This window comes from Typha angustifolia, chromosome 13 (assembly GCF_048772165.1).
Source record: "Typha angustifolia cultivar Huaian chromosome 13, ASM4877216v1, whole genome shotgun sequence".
In the NCBI taxonomy this organism is placed as follows: Eukaryota; Viridiplantae; Streptophyta; class Magnoliopsida; order Poales; family Typhaceae; genus Typha; species Typha angustifolia.
Window position 1 is genome coordinate 6,197,099 of NC_133251.1, and position 22,197 is coordinate 6,219,295.

At 36.9% G+C, this 22,197-nt stretch overlaps 1 protein-coding gene across 3 annotated transcripts; it reads left to right on the forward strand.

The window, feature by feature from the left end:
- Positions 1-13,997: 13,997 nt before the first annotated feature.
- On the forward strand, positions 13,998-21,230 carry LOC140774172 (putative inactive cadmium/zinc-transporting ATPase HMA3). Of its 3 annotated transcripts, none has more exons than XM_073117056.1 (11): positions 13,998-14,138; positions 14,441-14,550; positions 14,640-14,858; positions 15,483-15,740; positions 16,633-16,730; positions 17,221-17,476; positions 17,697-17,834; positions 18,423-18,750; positions 18,882-19,084; positions 19,477-19,676; positions 19,835-21,230. In XM_073117056.1, the coding sequence occupies exons 3-11, from the start codon at positions 14,648-14,650 to the stop codon at positions 20,975-20,977; spliced, it is 2,835 nt and encodes a 944-aa protein (XP_072973157.1). In that variant the 5' UTR covers positions 13,998-14,138; positions 14,441-14,550; positions 14,640-14,647; the 3' UTR covers positions 20,978-21,230. The 3 variants fall into 3 exon arrangements, with proteins under 3 accessions (XP_072973157.1, XP_072973156.1, XP_072973155.1); XM_073117055.1 differs by having other exon boundaries at positions 14,120-14,138; positions 14,636-14,858; XM_073117054.1 differs by lacking the exon at positions 13,998-14,138 and having other exon boundaries at positions 14,363-14,550; positions 14,636-14,858.
- The last annotated feature ends 967 nt before the right edge of the window (positions 21,231-22,197 follow it).

The following is a 22,197-nucleotide window of genomic DNA, read 5'->3' on the forward strand; positions in this document are numbered from 1 at the left end:
TTCGGGATGTAAATGGGTCGAGCCTGAGCGAGTCAGCTTTAACTCAAGCTCGGCTCAAAATTAATTTTGAGCCCTCCAAAAATGTTTAGGCTTAGCTCAACTCGAGTTGAGTCATATCGAGTTCAAACCGAGCTTGAGCTTGAGCTTGATTAGAGGAGAAGGAGGGGGTGGCGGCTTGTTGAGGCATGATGAGAGGAGAAGGCAGTAGCCTGCTGAGGCTAAAAGAGGAGGAGGATGCCAATAGAAAGAAGAAGATAGCGGCTTGCTAAGGCCGAAGGAGGATGAAGAGAGGCGATGATGGCTTGTTGATAGAGGACGAGGAGGCCGAATGAGGTGAAGAGAGGTGAAGGCGGCAGAGGAGGATGATGAGGAGGGGATGGTAGGGCTATCAAAATAAACGAGTTGCTCGGGCTTGGCTCGACTGAAGCTCGAGTTTGACTAGAAAATAATATCGAGCTGAGCTTGAGCTGGAGTCGACTTGCTCAAGCTCGGCTCGAGAAGCTCAAAATTATATATATATATATATATTATTTTAATATATATTTTTTCTCTTTATTTGAACATGGCTAAGAGGAAAACCTTCATACGTCCTACCTATTTGCCTAGCTTCATAATTATAATTCATTACTCCATTACTTCTCTTTCCCATCAATCACTAATCTAATTTCCCAAACACCACTTAACTCCTCAAATAACCAACCGTTCAAAATAAAAAAAATAAAAATGCTTCTTCTTCTTCCTCTTAGACTCTTAATGTTGATAGATTTTCTCTACCTCCTTGCCGTCTCCTCCTCCTTGTAAGGTTGTCGGCTCACCGCCTCCTCCTCTTCATCCAGTCTTCCACCGTCAGCAAGCCTCCTCCTCTAATCCTCCACCGTCGGTAAGCATCCTCCTCCGAGGCTCCGAGTCATCCTCCTCCTCGATCCCTCCCTCTCGCGTGACCCTCTCTCTCCTGGCCACAAATCTATGGCCGCTCGCCGGCTAGAACCCTACTCATTTGGAGATGGCGACTTTTCCCTTGCCCGATCTCTTCTCTGGCTACGCCACCTTCGCTTAGTCCACCGCCATCCCTTCGAAGCCGTCCTTAACCTCCTTGTCATTTCGATCTCTCCTAATGCTCTCCATGTCTTCCTCTTCTTCGTCCTCCTTTGTTTCCTCTCCATCTTGGCTTGGCTTGGCGCAGGCTCGGACTTGGGCCAGCTCGATAATAGGCTCAATTCAAGCTTGAGCTCGGCTTGGGCTCGATCTGGCTCAGCTCGAGCTCGGCTTGAATTGAGCTGAGCCGAGCCTGAGCCTATAATTGAGGATCGACATTTATTTTGAGCCGAGTTTGAGTTGGAGCCGGCTCGCTCAAGCTTGGCTCGTTTACACCCTTAGGGGATAGTGGAGGAGGAAGATGAGGAGGCCGATGAAAGAGGCCGAAGTAGCCAATCGGAGGAAGAGGAAAGGAGGAGGAGATTAGGCAATGGGTTTGTTGGGATATTTTTATTAGATTTAGGGTTAGGGCTAATGTTAGCTATTGGATCAAAGATCAAATAGTTTAATTTATAAATAATATATATAATATTAATAAATATTATATTTACGCTTAGTTTATCAAGCTAAGCTTGAATGAGCTGGCTCTAACTTAGGCTTGGCTCAAAATTCAAATTAAATCTTAAAATAAGGTGCGGACTCAGTTTAGCTCAAGCCAAATTGAGCTGAGCCTAAGCCGCTTGTTTATGTTGACATCCCTAGATCAAACGGCTTTGGTTTCATGTGATTTTGAAATTGGGGTAAAAAGATATAGTCTCCGGGTGAAAAGATATAGTTAAAATACTAGAAGAAAGTTGAAACTAGACAAAATTGGTAATTATTCGAAATTATGGCAATCAACTAAGGGTGGCGGACGGCTAAGGGTGATGATGGATGATCGTATGGTAGGGTGACTCGTGGAGGGAGATGGTGACTAAGGTTTGGAAGCTTGAAGGGGTTCTAGAGTTAAGATCTACTCTTACAAAAAATAAACACGATCTATTGACTACGAATAAACAAAAAATACAAGATAATAAAAATAATTAAACTCAATATCATTCCACACATCCTAATCAATACATGACCTCTTCTATTTATAAGAGTAGAGTTAGGTCTGATCTAAATTGCCCTATTGGCTTTGCATCCTCTTTAATTTGAAATTAAAAGCAAAAAGCAAGATCAAGCAGCTAAATTTGACTCGACTCGATCTAACTAACTCAACTCTCGTGGTTGGACCATAACAATTCATTATCCTTTCGACACATTGTCCTCAAGGTGACTAGTAACAATCCACCCACCGACCTAGCTTGCATCATGCCTGAGCTTCATGCAGATCTGACTTAGTCAGTTGACGCGCGACAATCGGACAGTTCCACCAATCGTCCTCATCTCATTGAGTTTATACTCGGGCCCTAAGTAGTACTCATAGGTTCCCAACTAGTTCACGTGATGTGGTCGAGCTGGTCACAAAATTCAGCACATCTCAAGATACGTGCACTTCATCCCTCCCACCTAGTAGCCCAAACCCTAATCCTAGTGCTGAAAATATTTTCAGCCTGAGAGCGCCACCATAGGTTGCATGGTCGCTAGCGACAGTTGGGCAAGGTTGTTGGCCAGTGACAATTGACGTCCGGTGGTACAGTGATGGTGGAAGCTAAAAATCGAGCTTAGGCTTGGTTTGCTATAGCAACGGTTGGTGGCCATGGCTCCACTTTAGTAGAGCTGCTACGGCGGAGAGGCCACTGAAGGCCACCTCTGATGTGGCTTAGTTCGGGCAATATCATTGTAAGCATGGTCGTTGGGTTTAGCCACGCAATGATCGCCAATGACTATAATAGCCACCATTGGATGACATTTGAGTTAGGGAGGCTAGTAGTGGCCATGGTGGCCGAGGAAGGGCTGGACCCAAGGTCATGAGCCACGAGTTCGTTGCAGTCAAGAGGGTTGTCGATGGTGGCCTTCAAGCTAGTACTAGATACTAGCATGAATGGTGGACATGGATCGTGTGAGGAGGTCCAAGGAAGCTGTTGGCGATGGTGGCTTGGACCTAAGGGGCCTAGATCGCCATTGGTGGAAAACTAAGGTTTCGACCATTGTTTTCCACCATGTCTAAGAAAGATGGCTCGGGAACCATCGCTGACAGCTGCCTCGGCATCACTACAGTGGTTTGGGTCTCCTCTCCACCTCCCTCATGATTTGAACTCGTGGACGGTGGATCCACCATAGTCAGTGGCACAAGATGATCATGCTAGGCTAGGAGAGATGCCTTCAAGGCTTGGAACGCCTTTTTGATCCTCTCGGAGCTCTCCGCAGCGGATCTTGCGGCCTTATTCAATGATTCTCTCAACAAGTCCATGAACTCTATCAATGGCTTCACCCACTCAAGTGGTTTGCCAAGAGCGGTGGCTAATGGCTTCGAGAAAACCTTCACAGAGATGGAGATGAGTCCATGATCCTCCATGAGTGCTCCTTCTTTGTTCATCTTCCTCGATCTCACATTAACCATAGGTCGAAGAACGATAGCTTTGATACCATAGATACGAACTAGACTTGAACCAATCTATTCTAGGAAAATCATGATAACCTCGTGAGTTAGGAATCTAATATTTTGGTTTTATATGATTTCAAAGTTAGGGTGAAAAGATATAGTCAATATAGTGGAGAAATGTCGAAACTAGATAAATTGGTGATTATTTGACATTGCAACAGTCGTAAGAGGGTGGTGAACAACCAAGGGTGGTGATAGATAGCCATATGGTAGGGTGGCTCATGAAGGGAGATAATGGCTATGGTTTATAAGCTTGAAGGGGTTCTAAGGTTAAGATCTACTCGCATAATAATAATGATAATAAAAATAACTAAACTCAATATTATACATATCCTGATCAACTCATAATATTTTTTATTTATAGGAGTAGAGTTATAGGGGTCGGATCTAATTTGCTTTATTGAGCTTATATCTTATTTAATTCAAATTTAAAAGTAAAGGGTAAAATCAACTAACAGACTTGACCTGACTGACTCATCCCGTGGTCGGAGCACAAGATCAAACTAAACCATTTCTTGCAGGGGCCTTTCTCCTACATCCAGGAAATAATGGCTTTAGACCAACAATACTATGTAACTTTCTTTGTTCCACTTCATCAAGCTAAAAAGGAAGAACAAGTCTTCTACCATTCTTGGAGTTCCAGTCGAAATATTTCCTAAGCTTATACAACTTTACATTCAAACTTTTGTTTCTCAGGAGTTATTTTCAAAGACACCATGATAGATACTCCCTCCCAGCCATCGGAAATACCGAGAAAGGGCAAATGATAAGTTGAGACATGGCTTCCATCATGAAAACATTTCTATTGAGGATTTCACAACGCTGCCGGAGATTTGAAGCAGTGGGTTTCAGTCTTAGCATCAATCAAACTTGTCCTACTAATGGAAGACCCATTTCTATGTCATTTCAGACTTTTATGCCATTCGATACCAACTTTGGCAGGCAGAATAAATGCCTCCTTATATTCCTCATGATGTGCACGTATTATGGCAGGGATTTCTCTCTCTTTTTTTAAAAGAGTTTGGATTCTCCAATCTCTAGCTATGCATTGGCTAATCAAGTCAGATCATGGTATAAAAGTTTCCAAAGGTCAGAGCTATTGGGCAATTATTACAGTCACTTAGGCCCCACATCTTAGATGGATGACAAAAGATTAACCCTGGCTAATCTACAAAACCTATGTCCTATATATATATCCATGTTCTTTTCTTTGAGAAATAGTAACAAATTTATGCCGTCCCAGTTAAATTCTAAGCTACCTTTTAGATCATAAACAGCCTGCATGCAGTAAGATCTCGATATCATCAAGATCTTGCAACAGTTTCCTATGCTTCTATAATAAATTTATTGTTAATATAAGATAGTATTCCGTTTTAAATATTGAAACATTGTGTTCATGTGATGGTCAATGCAATAGTTTACACAAGACGCTCGTCAACCTTAGATATCTCCTTTTAATTATATTTAACTACGAACAAGTAATCTTTTTCCCCTCCAAAATTTAGTATATCTAAGGTCTTATATTTAACTATAATAGTTCTTGGTGACTTTAATTTGGCCAAATTATGCCTCTTTAAACAACATTATCTCTTTTTCTTTTATTATTATTAGTATAATATAAATATTTATCAATAGTCACCTGCATTTTGCTTAAAATACCTTAAAAAAATAATCTACTTTTAGCTCTCTTAACAGTTAATAAAATTACATTATAGAGTCAAGTTAGAGGTATTTTAATTTTTTATTTTAGAAAATAAAGAAATATTCTCTATTCCATTAGTTACTATTATGGTAAAATTGATTCATAATATTTTTAAGATATTTGAAGCACAATGCAGGTGTTAAATTATAATTATCCATATAATAGAGTGTGAATAATAATAATAATAAAATTAAAATGTACAATAGTTTAATAAATTTCTCAAACCTTAAATACTAATATAAACCGCACACGTCAGCTGCCACCTCATCAAACAAACTCACTAATTGTGCTAGTATTTTATGTTAAGTGTAAAACACTAACTTCCTCTCTTAACAAAGAATAAGTGAGAGAGAAGAAGATTATGCGCTTCCATTGGCTAATTGATTTGTTTCTATCGAATGTAAATCTCAATCCAATATATATATATATATATATTTTAATTTATCTTTGCAATATGATATCTCTCCACTTTATCATGAAGTGTAGTTCTTGTTATCAAAGTTGTAGATTCTCAGTCCACATCAAGTGAAACAAATTGGAGAGAGTAATTGTCAAAAGTGTAGCACTCGCAGACTCGCAGTGTTAATTAAGTAGGTTATCCCATTACATGCACCAAAACTATAGCTTACTGGTGCTTCTAATTGGCTTTTAATTAGTTGACGAATATTATATTAGTGATGAAGATGATGGGTTCCTAACATAATGCCGTATCATAATCCCCATGGAGATGAGCTATCTTTCAACACAAAGAAAAAAGAAGAAGAAGAAGAAGAAGAATATATATATATATATATACATATATGGAGATAAGCTTGGACTCCACTCAATTAGTGGTCTTCTTATTGGAGCAGCATCTGATTTTTTGTTTCTGTTTTGTTTTTGTTTTTATAGGGTTGTTTATGTACGTAAAGGCTTCAACTTCTATGCCAAAAGATTTCTTTGTTGGAGCACTTAAAGCAGCATTGATGTATCATAATCCTATCTTTGGTAAAGCCAAAGGAAAGCTAAAGAGTCTTATTTTTTTGCACTCTCTTCCACTCTTTTTAGGTACATTGACAAGACCATAGAAAAGCAAGAAGTACTATGCTTTTCCTTTTAACCTTTTTTTTTTCCTTCTGATTAACTGCTTTTCCTTTTAGGAAACTTTAAATTATCCTCTTCAGCTTTATTTATTTTTTTTGGTAGATGACGGGTTTTAAATTTTGAAGGCTAGATATAAATCGAATAAAGAGTTAATTATGTTTTAATATAAATTTTAAGTCATTGTACTATTAAGCTATTGCTTTTAGCCAAGTCAATACATCACCCAAATAATTTAATAACAGCAGACTTAAACTTATGACTCCTAGGCTTGCAAGTGGTACCATCCTAGCTTACTAAAGTTTGGATTATCCTACTAAGTTGCTCAGAGAAAGAGAGAGGTATAATAATGCACCTTGGGTCGTTGCTTGCATTATTAAAACTCTTTCTTTAGAGGGTGATGGTGATTCAGTTGATATAAAGTAGATGATAGTGTTCTCAACTTTGTAAGTTGATAGAAATACAGTTCATACAATTTATGGCGCTCTTATCTATGATATATACTACTTGTTTTGATTATTCCTACACTCAGGGAAACTGATAGTAATATACTCTTAACGCATGTTTGATAATCTTTTTTAATAAATATTTTAGGAGTTTGACTAAGTATGAGAGAATAGTTCTTTCCTTATAGGAGTATTATTTCTAATATCAAAATTTAGAATACCTCTCTACAACTGTTGGGTAACAAACATTAATATTAATATAAGAAACTAAAATACCCTCTTTACAACAACTAGTAAGAAAATATATATTCTCAAGAAAAAGAATGCTTCTTTTCCCTCAATTTACTTTATTATTTTCAATTTATGCGACAGGTTTGATCCTCACATAGTATTTAAAATTGCACAAGGAGTTTTATATTTATATTTATATATTACTTGACAATTAACATAATTTTCTATGAGGTAATATTAAATCTACTTTCAAGTAAAATGTTAGGATCTTGCACCTTAGGAGCTAGAGCATACTAATCTAGCCCCTAAAAAAAAAATGATATTTCCTACAACAAAGTTTTATTGTACCAAAAGATTAGGTTGGCACTCATATATGGATTGATGCCCTTTGATGAATGCCAAGGGAGTCAGACTCCATGGACCTAGTTATTCTTTCATCAAAGAAACACATTGCATCCCTCCCCACCTTCTCCCTCCTCCCATAAGTTGCCTGCCCATTTTGCTCTCCATTAATCACTTGGCACATCAACCCTTGTAGCTGATTTGATTTCAGCCTAATAAAAACAAATTTGATGGTTAGACTCATTTCTCTCTCTATTGTTAATCAATTAATCTAAAAAGAAGAAGAAAAACTCTCTCTATTACAAGCAAATTAAATATTTTTCATCAGGATAAGCCAATTGAGTGACATGTATGAAGGTTTGGTTATCTCTAACCTAGTTGAGTACTATGAGAAGAAGTAAGACACTTAGTGGGGTTATAATTAAGATCCCTTATAGTTGTAGTGGTCATTCATTTATCACTCTAAGGCTGCCCTTAATTGGTAGAATATAAAATATAAAGTTTCATTCATTTAAATTAAGGAGAGTGTTAGAATATAATATAAAAATCACCATTCTTCAATAGCTTAAGAGAGTTAACAAGGTTATCAAGATACTTCTAAAATTTAAAATTTTCTTTTATATAAAAAACCATTTGTATTTCTACTTAGATTTAGAAGAATCTTTATATTTCGTGAGCTAAGAACTAAGAGAGTTTCTTGAGTGTATACTATTCCAAAATCTTGTATTTATCATCTAATTAATTATTTTGAATGTTTTGATCACGACCGTCAATAATTGTCCATTAATTAGGGCAATTATGTACTCGGAATTAATATCCAAGCAATAACTTGGCCTTAAGGGGGATGATATTAGCCGCTTACCAAATTTGGATGGATAATGACACAAGTCATGTTACCAGGAACTAATTGTTTTCTTATTATCTTTTGACAAAATAAACACACTAGCTAATTATTACGATAATAAATGAATACAAGTTGTGGATTAAGACCTATTATTCATTTATTTATTATCTATTATTTATACTTAAGCACTTCAATTTTGTAAGTCACATCTTCCATTTGGCAAATAGGCTATACTAAGACTTTTATCTAATTTCGGTAGATTTCCTAATAAAATTATATCTTATGCCACATTCTAATCTCCTATTAATTTATTTTATATTAAATCAAGAGCATTTATTATAATTTTATACAAAATAAAAGATCTTTTCTTAATGAGTTCATTTACTTTGTATTTTATAATACAAGTGAATATATAAATAATTATTTATAAATAAAGCCTCATTTTGAGAATAATGAATATGAATATCTATCATAGAATTAGTCTTGTTTCTAAAGTTAACCGAGATAGAATAAGGCTAATACTAGTTATTAACTATTCTAATTTTCCACACTAACATAAGAGAGCTTATACTAGTGTGTACACTATTCTAGTATTTAGATGTATACTTAGCATTGTGTGTGTAATTATACTTAATGTGACATAAAGTTAAAATCATACACCTAATTTTTTTTTTAGCAAATAGAGAGCTATACAAACAAAAAAGTAGAGCCCATTTTTTTATTTTTTTTTATTTTTTTTCCGATTAAGAGGGGTATAACTAATCTAACCAAATTATATTATGCTTTCAAAGAGAACCAGCTCTCAAAAAATCAAAAGGAATGATACAATCCAAATCAATTGGAGGGAGACTATTAACCTCGGTAGAGTACATGGATATTAATAGTTTCCTCCCTGCTTTGCTAGGGCTTCCCCCACCTAGTGTGCCTTCCCCTACTTTGTGAGTTTCCCTCCTCCACTTTTCACCGGCTTTACTACTATTTGACCACTTCCTCTTTGTCTTCTTTTTCTTCTTCCTCCCCCTCTCGTCTCTGCCAAGTCCTGTACCCTACCCCAATGGAGATCTCTAAAGAGGAGATTGTTCAAAGGTTCTTAGCTCTATTAAAAGACTCTTCTATTGACTCTACCATCAATATCAAGGATGAGCAATTAATCAAGACTAGAAACCCAAGCTAGTGCCTCGTTGGGAAGCTGATCACCAATCACTCATACAATGTGGTTGGTCTCAAGAATGCCCCGTTGAAAGCCTAGAACACTAAAGGTTCCATGGAGATTGTGGATTGTTGGCAAGAACCCCTTCGTAATTGAGTTTGAGCTCCTCATTGGCAAACAAAGAATTTGGTTCGGAGCTCCTTGGTCTTTCAACATGGACTTATTTGTTTTGGTGGAATTTAAACCCAACCTACCAGTCGAAAATTGGTTCTTCAAATACTGTGAACTTTAGGTGCAATTCTACGAGCTCCCGATGGAATATTTCTCTTTGAGAACTACTATCGCCTTGGTCTCGGCAATAGGAATGTCATCAGAGCTGGGCTTTTTGGATGCTTCAAAATGGTCTAGGTATATTCAAGCCTGTGTTTTAGTGGATATTTTTTGTCCACTTAAAAACTCCATATAGGTCACCATTTTCAACGAAAATCTACATGATGTGAACATTTTATATGAGATGCTTTTGAGATTCTGCAACTACTGTGGGAGAATACGACATGAAATGGGAGAATGCACCTTGAAAGGTGATCATGAGGCAAAAATTACCAAGGACTGCCCCTCCCAAATGAGAAGGAAGCTTAAAGATTTGCTCAAACCTAGATTTGTCAACTTGTTTGCACCTTCCTTCTCGTTGGATGGTTTGGTCATGTCCTTTGTTGGCATCATCAAGAGCTCGAAGCTTTGCCATTACGTCTCGCCTTGGAGACGGAAGGTACATTTGGAGGTGACAAGTCTTACCATCTTGATCTTGTCCGTTACCGGTGAGTTATCGAGCCTCTGTGGTGAATTGACTATAGAAGCCTCACCAGGCCATTTCACTTTAGCTTCGAATGAGACTGAAGTAGCCAACCTTCAACTGTGAAGTCCTCATGTCGCTATGTAAAGCATCTGGAACCCCTCCCCATCAAACCAAAGTCTACATTTAATTCAACCCTTCTCTCTGTCACAATCAATCAAATCAACCTAGTCATACCCTACTAACATCTACAGCTAGCTTTCCTAGCTACACACCTGGATCCCAAGATTCCCAACGTCCCTCTCTACCAAGGATCTCGCTCACATGCATGCATGTGATGTAAAATCCATCTTGGCAAACCGCAAACTGCATCCCACACCCTAAGTGAAACTTTATTCCTTACCAACTTCCACTTCTTCAGGAAATGCTCTCCCTTAGAAAATACCCTCACGCAGCCAGTCTTCGACGTCTAGTCACCCCACTAGAAACCCCTCAAAGTTCATCACTATCCCAAATATCCTTAACCCAACATCCACCACCTTCCATCCCAAAAGGAAACTCTCAAACCATACCCCCTCTCCGAATATCCTTAACACAACTCAAAGCTCCTCTAGCAAGAATCGATAACCAAGACACAAAGCCCGATTATGGTCCTTCAAAAAGAAAGCTCTCTCTTTCTCTCAGGGTGCTCCAGCAACAAAAGATATTCTCCCTATGCTTTTGATGTCAAAAACTCAGTCTGTTCTAGCAGTAAGGATTCGGGCATCCTTACTAGCCCAACTCAACCAAAGGCGGCAAGTGGTTCCTCGCTGCCTGATCTCAAATGAACCTAATCGTCTAGAATTGCCGGGGAGGAGACTCGTCGATATTTAGGAATTTGAGAAATATCCTCCTCAACACTAACTCTTTTGTTGCATTCATCTTTATGACAAAATGCAATGAGAGAAAGGCCATCTCAATCATCGACTCTCTTCCTCTCTAGAATAGATATATCGTAAGCTCTTATGGTCTCGATGGAGGACTCTGACTCCTTTGGGGTGATGAAGTTCACATTTCTATTCTTGAAGCTAGCGACTGTTTCATCTTTGCTCTCATTAAAGATGCAAGCCTTAGTGCCTCATGGACACTCTATGGAGCCTATGGCGATCCACACGAGAGGGATAGCACACTTATTTGGATAGAATTTGCTATTACTCTTCTCTCGACTCTCCTATCTGTTGTGTAGGAGACTTCAACGCCATCATCTCCACCATAGAGAAGGAGGGTGGTCAAGATGCTAGCTCCTCTAGGATCTGCAATTTTTAGGAGCATATTAACATAGAGAGGCTAGTAGACCTCGAATTCACAGGGCTAGCATTTACCTAGAAGAACTAAGGAGGTTTCTTGAGTGTATACAATTCTAAAATCTCGTATTTGTGTGTATAACTTTTATAACTTAATATTTCTATGTATATCACTCAAGAAATAAGGATCGTCAAATTTAGCATAAGAGACAATTTGAAAGAGTAGAAATGGTCTCTGGGTTATCTAATTAATTATTTTGAATGTTTGATCACGACTGTAATAATTGCTGATTAATTAGGGCGATTATGCGCTTGGAATTAACATCTAGGCAATATCTTGACCTTAAGGGGTAAATGGAATTGGAGTCCTATAATGATATTAGCCGTTTACCAAATTTGGATGGACTGTGACAAACGTCATGTTTCCAGGAACTAATTGATTTTATTATCTTTTCACAAAACAAACAAACTAGATAATTATTAGGATAATAAATGAATATAAGTTGTGGATTAAGATCTATTATTTATATTTGGGCACCTCAATTTTGTGAGTCACATTTTCCATTTGTCAAATAGGTTATATCAAGGCTTTTATCTAGTTTCGATAGATTTCACATGCAATAAACTAATTTTTAATTTATTCTTAATATCTATCCTATTAATTTATTTTATATTAAATTAATAAATATTTATTATAATGTTATACAAAATAAAAGATCTTGTTTTAATCATTTCATTTACTTCGTATCATATTAAATATAATTATTGCACTCGTATTTTATAATACAAGTGAATATATAAATAATTAAAAGCCTCATTTTGAGAATAATGAATATGAATACCTATTGTAGAATTACTCTTATTTCTAAAGTTCACTGAGTTAGATTAAGGCCAATACTAGTATTAACTATTCTAATTTTTCATACTAATATAAGAGAGCTTATATTAGTGTAAGTTATTCTAGCATTTAGCTGTACACTTAGTATTGTGCGTGTAATTATATTTGATGTGATATAAAGTTAAAATTATAAGCAAATGACTAAAAAGCCTTTAATAACAGAGAAGAGAAAAAGAATACGAACAAGAAAGAGAGTGATTGATTGACATTATAGTTGATTAAAGTGATATCTTTTTAAAGATAGAATAATAATTAGTAAAAGTATTCGACCACAGATGAGAGGAAAAAGAAGTAGATATCACCGTACTAGTATAGGTTTATGTGGTTGTCGATTTGCAATACCAATATAGGAAGGCTTATCAGAATAATTATGTTTTTATTTTCTGGTCAACATAGTTTTGAATTTGTTAGTCTTGTGGGGTTTGACATTTAGATGCAATTTTGATTTACTTATATGTTATGATTAGAAATCAGTGCTTCTGTAGCTATGCCAAAGTCTTAGATTAACCAGATGCCCAGATATTTAATAGGATGCGACTTAGTAATTTGTAGCAAATAAAGAGCTCTCTATATACAAATAATAAAAGTAAAGGCCCAGTGGTTTTATTTTTTTATTTTTTATGATTAAGAAGAGTGCTGCTAATCTAACTAAATTATATTACGCTTTCAGGGAGACTATTAACGTCGTTAGAGTACAAATTTTTTTCATTAATTCTACTTCTGTAACTGCCTAATTAGTAACGTGAAGTAATCGGGGAATGCCTAATTTGTAACATAGTAAAAATGTAAGGTTGCCTCTTCCTTGTGAGTAAAAATTTAACGTTCGTATATCTTTCGAAGTAAAAGAGAAGGAAAGAAAAAATAAAATAGCACAACCGAAGGAGGTTTTGATTCTTATGCTAATCCTTGCGTTTTCCTCGTGAGCTCTGTAAATGAGAGGGGGAATCATGCAACTGTCACTGCCACTGCACCTATCATATGTTTAAAAACATTCCTCATGTGTACTCATTTTGCGTCAAGTTAACAAGAATACCACTTTCCTTTCTTTTAACCACAGTTGTGTACAAGAATGAAACATCTAAATAAGAGAAATATGTGATGCAGTGCATCTGTGATTAAAATTACATCCCAGAGGTAACTTTCTACTCGTTCTCATCTCTCCAACTAGGGTTTTGAGTTATTTTTATGACTAGTATTTCTTTTATCTAAATAATATTTCATCTAAACAGTTCTTTTTTATCAAGAAATGACACGTGAGTATTTAGACGACTAATTTTAGGCTTTTTAAGTACCATTTTACTTCTATTTTAGAGAAAAGAAAGAGAGCAACGTTGAAAGTAAGATGATGATAAAGTTTTCTTCGGAAACATCGTCGGTGGTAAAGATCTTTCATAATTAAGGAATGTCAATATATACTTTACGTAAAGAAAATACTATAAGGAGATTAGATGCATGTCAAAATTGAGCAAAAGATTAGGAGGTATTCGTTTCATTTTTATTTTTAATTTTAAATGATCAAAATTTAAGATTGATGAATGATCAACGTAAGTAAATTTTATTTTTTTTCCTCTCTTTCTTCCATGGCTTTGAGAGACTGTCTCTAGCTCAATATATAAAGTAAAGGCGCCTCGAAATTGCTACAAGGGTCATCTTCTTTTGTATGATGGACCCAATTAAGGATAGTTGTTGATCAACACGAAACGAATAATATATGCTTCATATTCCCAGTTCTTTTCAGTACAGATATCATCATTCTTCTTCCTAGCAATTTTCACCAACAGGGTGGTATCTGGTTCAGTGTTCTCAGGTATTAGATTTCATTGCTGCACTTGTAAGTTGTATCTCTTAGCTTTATAATCATAAATCTCTGGATGCTTGCGGATTAATCACACCATGGAGGAGAGCATTACTGAAGTGAACTCCAGCTCTTCCTCCACTTGCTTTGCTTGTTGTGTTGGAATTTCTTTCTTTATTTTTTCTTTTAACTCGGTGATTATAAATATCATCCTCAGCATTCAATCCAACACATAATTAGACAAATTACCATTCTATAACTTCTTTCCCCTTACCTTGGCCCCACTTGACAAAGTAAGTGGTCTTTTATTGCAGGAAACTCCCATTAATAGCCACCATCTCTGCATCTTCTCCAACCTCCTCTCTGCTCTCTTCATTAAGAGCTCTTTCTCTTTCTCTCTCTCTCCTCTCAGTCTACTATTTAGGTGAGTAACAAGAACCAACCTCTCTACCTTTCACTCCATTAGATAGCATAATGCATGCCTCTAAAATGCCTACGCTGTTATGTAGGAAGTCTCAAAGATGGAGGAGGTTGGCTCTGGAAAAACCACAAGAGAAGTGAAGTGTCAAAAGAGCTACTTTGATGTCTTGGGCATCTGCTGCCCTTCTGAAGTGCCCCTAATTGAGAGGATCTTAATGCCCTTGGATGGAATTCAGAAGGTCTCTGTGGTTGTCCCTTCAAAGACAGTCATAGTAGTTCATGACAGCCTCCTCATCTCTCAGCTACAGATAGGTAATAAAATTTGAGTTTCCCAACACATTTAGCTTTGCATGCATGACCCTTCAAATGCATTTAGCTTTAAAGTCATGGGACAAATTTGTTTTCATCCATTTAGGTTCTCAATTTCTTGTTTTGTGATTAAACCCAAAGATTTTTGTTTTAAGATTAACTTAGTTTTCACCCTAATCATCTGATTTCTTTCTCTCGTTTTCTTGATAGGGCCAATAAATCATAACAAGGACCTATCACCTGCCCCGCAGAGTATAAGATTTTGAAAGCTTTAATGTAGGGACACTCATTAAACCATGCAGATTGATAAGTTCGGTAGACGTTACATTCTAATAAATGGGGACAGTTTCAGACATTGCCGCATTTGATAAATCGAATATAATTGTAGTCCCCTTACTCATAATGCATTTTTGAAATTCATTGTATGTATGATTTCATCATACTTAAGAAGTGATATATATTATTTCTATAAAGTTTCTGAATATCTTCAAGAAAGAATTTCCACTAGAAACTATTGAATGCGAAAAAAAGAGTATAGGAGAACTAATATTCTTGTTTCTACTAGTACCTGATAACCTTAATTCTTTTACAATCTTACATTACTTTGATTCGATTTTGTTTCATCAGTCAAGGCTCTAAATCAAGCGAAGCTTGAAGCCACAATTCGAGCTTATGGCACTGATCGGATCATCAACAAGTGGCCAAGTCCATATATATTGGCATGTGGATCACTACTTCTGGTCTCGTCATTTAAGTACTTCTTCCACCCTCTGCAATGGCTGGCCTTGGCGGCGGTAGTCGTCGGCGTACCGCCAATACTATGGAGAAGCATTGCTGCCCTTCGGAGATGGACATTGGATATCAATACCCTACTGCTAATTGCAGGTAATCTAACTCCCTAATCTTTGCAAGTACAACCCTGATATCATCATTCTTTCCTTCTATATTTTTGCGCGAAATTCTTCATAAGTTGCTTTGTGGTGATCAAATGGGTGTGCCAATAGGCAATTTAAGATTCTGATTGATGAGTCCCCATAATTTTCGTTCTCTAATTTAGAATCAATCAGCGATGTGTGGTATAACAGCGTCTTGCTGTACATTTTTTCTTTTTGATGTCATTGTCCCGTATTATTAGAAAGAACAATGACAAGAATTTTCTTCACTTTGTGGTGATCTATCCTTACTTGGTTTCTAACAAAGTGCAAATAAGAAGATTAATATGGGTTAGAATCAAATGTAGCAAACATGTTCAATATGTATATAGTTCTTAAACACCAGATAATAATTGACCAAAAGAAAACCTTATAATCATTTCAAGTAAACACGCTACATGTACAGCAAAAAAAAGTCCATTGTCATTTTCTTGGTAGCAGGGGAGAGTAAAGTTTCACATCAATTACAAAAGCTACACTTTTTCCCATCATGAAGGTGATTTCCTATCTAGACAACTACTAGTTGCTGCCACTCTAGTCAGAGAAAAGAAGGTTTTATTTTTATGAACTAGATAAATTAAATTTCACTTTTCAAAAGGATCACTTTTATCAGATGGTTTGTTTCTCTATCTACACAACTGGCACATTAACTTTCTAGTAGATTGAGTGCGATTGTTTTATGTACTACACTTTATAAAATAAAAAGCTCCCCATGAAAAATAAGGACCATTTGCATCACTTGGTTGTGAAGTCCTTAAAGGAATTGTTCTTGTAAAATGAATCAATAATGATGTTTTTAACTTTTTATTTTACCTATTTATTATTATATTTTTTTTTGGGTGCAGTTGCTGGAGCAATTGGCCTCAGGGATTATCTAGAAGCTGGCTTCATCGTATTCCTCTTCACTATAGCAGAATGGCTGGAAACGATGGCAAGTCGCAAGGTAAGGAATAATACATTTCCCATTCCACAATGCCCCTCTTTCAAATGGCTTGTCTTTCACTCCTCAGTGCAAAGGCCATGCAACCTGCATGGGACCATCAAAATCTTGTGATTTACGTGCACAAGCATTACTATATTTAGACTTGTCTAAGAACTTATTTGGATTCATTAAGCAACCCATGGGCCAAAGGTACTTTACTTTAGAAGTTAAGGGAAAAGGAGGAGGTTAGACGAGTATTTTGGGCATAAAAAAAGAGCAAAATTAAAGACTTATCTAATTAATGTGCGTATATAGCATCCGTTATCTAATGTTTCCTTCCATCACCGGATGCAGCTTCATATAGCACTCCTTATCTAATGTATTTATGCACACTATGTTCCACTATAAGAGCATGAATTACTAGGACCTCATATCTATATACCTTTGATCCTAAAGAATTTCAGAGTAAAATGCTTCTTGAAAAGAATTGTAATTCACTACTAACCTGCAGGCCACTGCTGGGATGTCATCGTTGATGAGCATGGCTCCACAGAAGGCTGTTCTGGCTGCAACGGGCCAAATTGTCGATGCCCAAGATGTCAAGGTCGACACCATCCTAGCCGTCAAAGCTGGAGAAGTGATCCCGATCGACGGCATGGTTGTTGATGGGAGGAGTGAAGTTGATGAGAGCAGTTTGACAGGAGAGTCAGTTCCTGTAGCCAAGCAAATCCAATCACTGGTCTGGGCTGGTTCTCTTAACATTGATGGTACTTAATCTCTACTCTTTGTTTTTGGAGAAATAAAAGCTTAACAATGTCTTAATTAAATTGGTGCCGCTGATATTCGAATACAAAAACACTCATCACAATGAGCCTCTTTAATCAATCTGAGTAATGCCTTATTGGCATCTATACTTCTTATATGTTTTTAATGCTTAGACCTCTATAGTTGATAGTTGTAGTATGTCTAACATTATCTGCATTGCAGGTTATATCAGTGTAAGAACAACAGCATTGGCTGAGAACTCTGCAGTGGCCAAGATGACTAGGCTGGTGGAAGAAGCACAGAACAGCAGATCTAAGACGCAGAGATTGATAGATTCCTGTGCCAAATACTACACCCCAGGTCAAGACTTGTACTACTTTTCATCTGATCTGTTACTGTTTCAAACTTGCTGGTATTATATGTTTTGGAATTTTGTAATTTAACACCCTAACTTTTTCTCTTTATCATCATTAATATCGTATCGCATGGTATTTATTAATTAAACCCCCTGCATTCTAGTCTGATTGCCTCAAAAATATCCTGAGTTAAATTTAACCGGACAGCAGCTATCGGCTAAAAAGAGAATATTATGTCGTCTAAATAAAATGCTAAATACCTAAATTATCTATATTATGATCTTAAGACTGGTTCCTTCTTGCAATTTACCTTTGCCCTCTTTTAATCTTAGGGGTTGTAAGGTCATTAGGCATGTATAATAGGATGTTTTTTGATGCAATAAAAGCAAAATATAGAGTCCAATGATATATAAAAATAAAAATAGCTATATGGGAGGGTGTTAATGGTAAGAAGAACATACTATAGAATGTGAAGCATTCAATTTCCCATAATGTTACGTCCCACAAGATGCAAGAAATCTTTGTTCAGATAGCTGCTCTAAATTGATATAAGCAGTTGGCTTGAACTCATTCTTACCTGTGAAATCTGCAGCTGTGGTGATCATGGCAGCAGGAGTTGCAGTGGTTCCCTTCACGACGAGAGTTCACTACCCTAAACATTGGTTCCAATTGGCACTGGTCCTTCTCGTTAGTGCGTGTCCCTGCGCACTGGTGCTGTCAACACCGGTTGCAACCTTTTGTGCGCTTCTCAAGGCAGCGAGGATCGGCTTGCTCGTCAAAGGAGGAGATGTTCTTGAAGCCTTGGCCAAGATTAGAGTGGTGGCCTTCGACAAGACTGGAACCATCACTAAAGGAGAGTTCACTGTCATAGAATTCAGCTCAGTTGAAAGTGAGGTCCCCTTGCATACACTTCTTTACTGGTAAGATAAATGTGTGTATGTATATGTATATTATGCAGTGGTATTCATTTCATTTTCTAGTCATCTTCAACTGTCTAAGTTGTGATGATTGAAAAGTGACTTGACTATCTTAAAATTGAATTTTTTTTCAGGGTTTCAAGTATTGAGAGTAAATCAAGTCATCCAATGGCATCAGCACTCATAGATTATGCTCGTTCGAACTCCATAGAACCGAAATCAGAGAATGTTACAGAGTTTCGCATATATCCAGGTGAGGGGGTCTATGGAGAAATAGATGGAAAAGTTATTTATGTTGGAAATAAGAGAATCGCAGAAAGGGCCTCATGTTGCACAGGTTAGTACTAATGCTCTGTACTTAATTCATTAGATGATTCTTTTTACTATATATCTTCAATATTGATCTCTTGGAATAATTTCGTTGGCTTGTTGTCAATTCCTACTCTTTTCAAAACATATATGACCAAAATATTTGTTAAAAAGCAACTGCTTCTTGGCAATTTAATTATCATATTTAAGATACTGTTTTTGCTTATAGATGCTGCCATGAAGTAATTACAAGTAATAACTAGGTTTTGTCATGATGCAATTACTGAATGTACAAGAAAGAACTAATCTAGAATGATGTTAGACATATTTGATCTAATGACGAAGGCAAAGACAATCTCTTGTAGCCATGAGTAGTCTTCATCCTCCAAGGATTCTGACACAGTGGCCTTTAAATTGTAGTTCCAAACATGGAAGATACAAAGGAAGGAGTTACCAATGGTTACGTGTTCTCGGGCTCATTACTGATCGGAATATTCAGCCTCTCAGATACTTGCCGAACAGGATCTGCAGAAGCAATCAAGGAGCTAAAATCTCTAGGAATCAAGTCTGTGATGGTTACTGGAGACAGCACTAAAGCAGCCATGCATGCGCAGAATCAGGTATGGAGACTTTTTTTTGTTCCTCCAAAAGAAAAAATTGAATCATGTATCAATGATTAAAAATCAATCTGTGATTATTACTCTTATGTTACGGTTTATTTAGAATACTTAAAATCATAATTCTTGGTATGTGAGTACTTGTTTCTGCTGCCTAACAGTTAGGGCAATCTATAGAGAAGCTTTATGCTGAGCTTCTTCCAGAGGACAAGGTAAAAATTATCAGTGAGCTTAAAAGAACAGAAGGGCCAACACTGATGGTTGGAGATGGGATGAACGATGCACCAGCTCTAGCCATGGCAAACGTGGGCATCTCAATGGGCATATCTGGTTCAGCAGTAGCAATGGAAACCAGCCACATAACTCTCATGTCGAACGACATCCGCAAGATCTCGAAGGCCATCAGGCTCGCAAGGAGGACGCATCGTAAGATCATCGCAAACATTCTTTTCTCAGTGATCACCAAGATTGGCATCCTCTCGTTGGCTGTCGCAGGCTACCCATTTTTATGGGCAGCAGTCCTTGCCGATGTCGGTACGTGCCTGCTAGTGATCTTGAATAGCATGATACTACTGCGAGAACCGGTTCGAAAGGAGAAGAAATGCTGCAGTTCTTCTCATAAATCACATCAGAATCAGAAGCCTGCTCTTTCGACGCACTGTGCTAAGGGAGGTTGTAAATCAACAAGCACTTGTGCACAATCAACAAGTTCATGTTGCAAGAACAAGCATGATGATTGCCATAACAAAGAATCACATGTGGAGAACCATGCTATTGTTTCAAGCCACTGTGCTAAGGGAAGTTGTGGATCCACAAGTACTTGTGCACAACCAACAAGTTCAACTTGCATGAGCACAACTAATTGCCATGACATAGAATCACTTGTGGAGAATCATGCTATCTCAACTTGCATGGGCAAGCATAAATGCCATGACAATGAGAAGGCAAATGATGGAACACCAGACTGTAACATGGAATCAAGCCATGAACATAACACTTCGATTGGTTGCAGATCGGGACATCATGGTGGTGACTTGCATGAGGAGCATTTGGAGAAGCATGGTTCATGCAAACACCTATTAGAGCCAAGGAAAGAATGTAATTTGGAAAAGAATGTCTCACATAGGTGTTGCACAAGTGAAAACAAAGACACTGATACCAAAAATGGCTGCTCATCCTCGCCAGAGATCTTTGAGAAGAGAGAGATTGGTGGATGTTGTAGGAGCTACATCAAGGAATGTGGAAACAAAGATGGTTGCTGTGGAGGAGCCACAGTGAGACTGCCTGAGATTGTTACAGAATAGGAGTATAAGTTGTACGTGTACCTCATAATTAACACCAACCAGGAGTCCAAGGTGTTGAATTTGGTTAGGAAAGGGATGCATGGGAGGAGTTGAGTGACTTAAGGAATGCAGTTTCAATTTTGGGTTTCTTCTTTATGATTGATCCAGACTTTTGCATGCAAACCAGTTAATTGGATGGTAACATGCAGTCGGATGTAATCACAAAGCAAGCTATGAATAGTGAATACTGAGTGAAAATTAAATAACATCTACAGACCAGCATTCAGATGGTTCGGAGAATCTTTTGAATGAAATTATAACTGAAAGTTACTGAAGTGTGAGAAAGCTTTACAACCATTTATACGAGCTAGATAACTAATGACACAATTGCAAGTTTTTAGAAAGAGGAAGCTTTCTAACGAAGATTTAATTCCTCTTAAACCTATAACCTACTGCAGGAACTGAGAGTTTGGGTAAATTGAGAACCTAAAAGGACTAGACTATCACTCAGAAATATAGCTAACAGGAAAAGTATCCACAGCATGAAAATTAACGACTCGTTTGTGGCATTAATTTATATTAACACACATGTAAATAATTAAAATATGTACGCTATCATTTAAATAAATCTAAAATTAAGTAATCTAATTAATTAGATTAAGAGTATTAATTGTATAAAATTTATGTGTAGATACTATTATGTAATTTCTTTTTGTACGAGAGCAGAATTAGAAATAAGGAAAATTATATCTAGTTTTCACTTTTAAGGGGTAATGGTCTTTATTTTTGGCATAGTGATTTTTTTGATGTATTTTCTATTTTGAAAGAATTTTGTGATATTCACTAAGAATAGGTTTGGAAGATCATTATAAGGATTACCTTCCGCTTTATTTTCTCTATGAATAGATTTGTTACGAACTAGATCTGGAACAATTTATCTATAGGATGATCCTGAGATATTGAGAGGTAATAATCTTGGAATTTAGGGTTCTAATGGATTTAGAATGAAGTCAATCAAAGATCCGAATTAAAAGTTATAGTTAGAATAGTGGAGTAAGGTCAAATAAGCCAGAACGATAATTAAATGTTGCGGAAATCGTCGGAGAGTGGTGGACGGCAAGGGTGGTAGTGGATAGCCATAAGGTAGGGTGGCTGCTGGTGGAAGAAGGTGGCTAGGGTTTAGAAGGTTGGGATACTTCTACGGCTATGATCTACTCCTAGAAAGATAAGAAGATCTAACG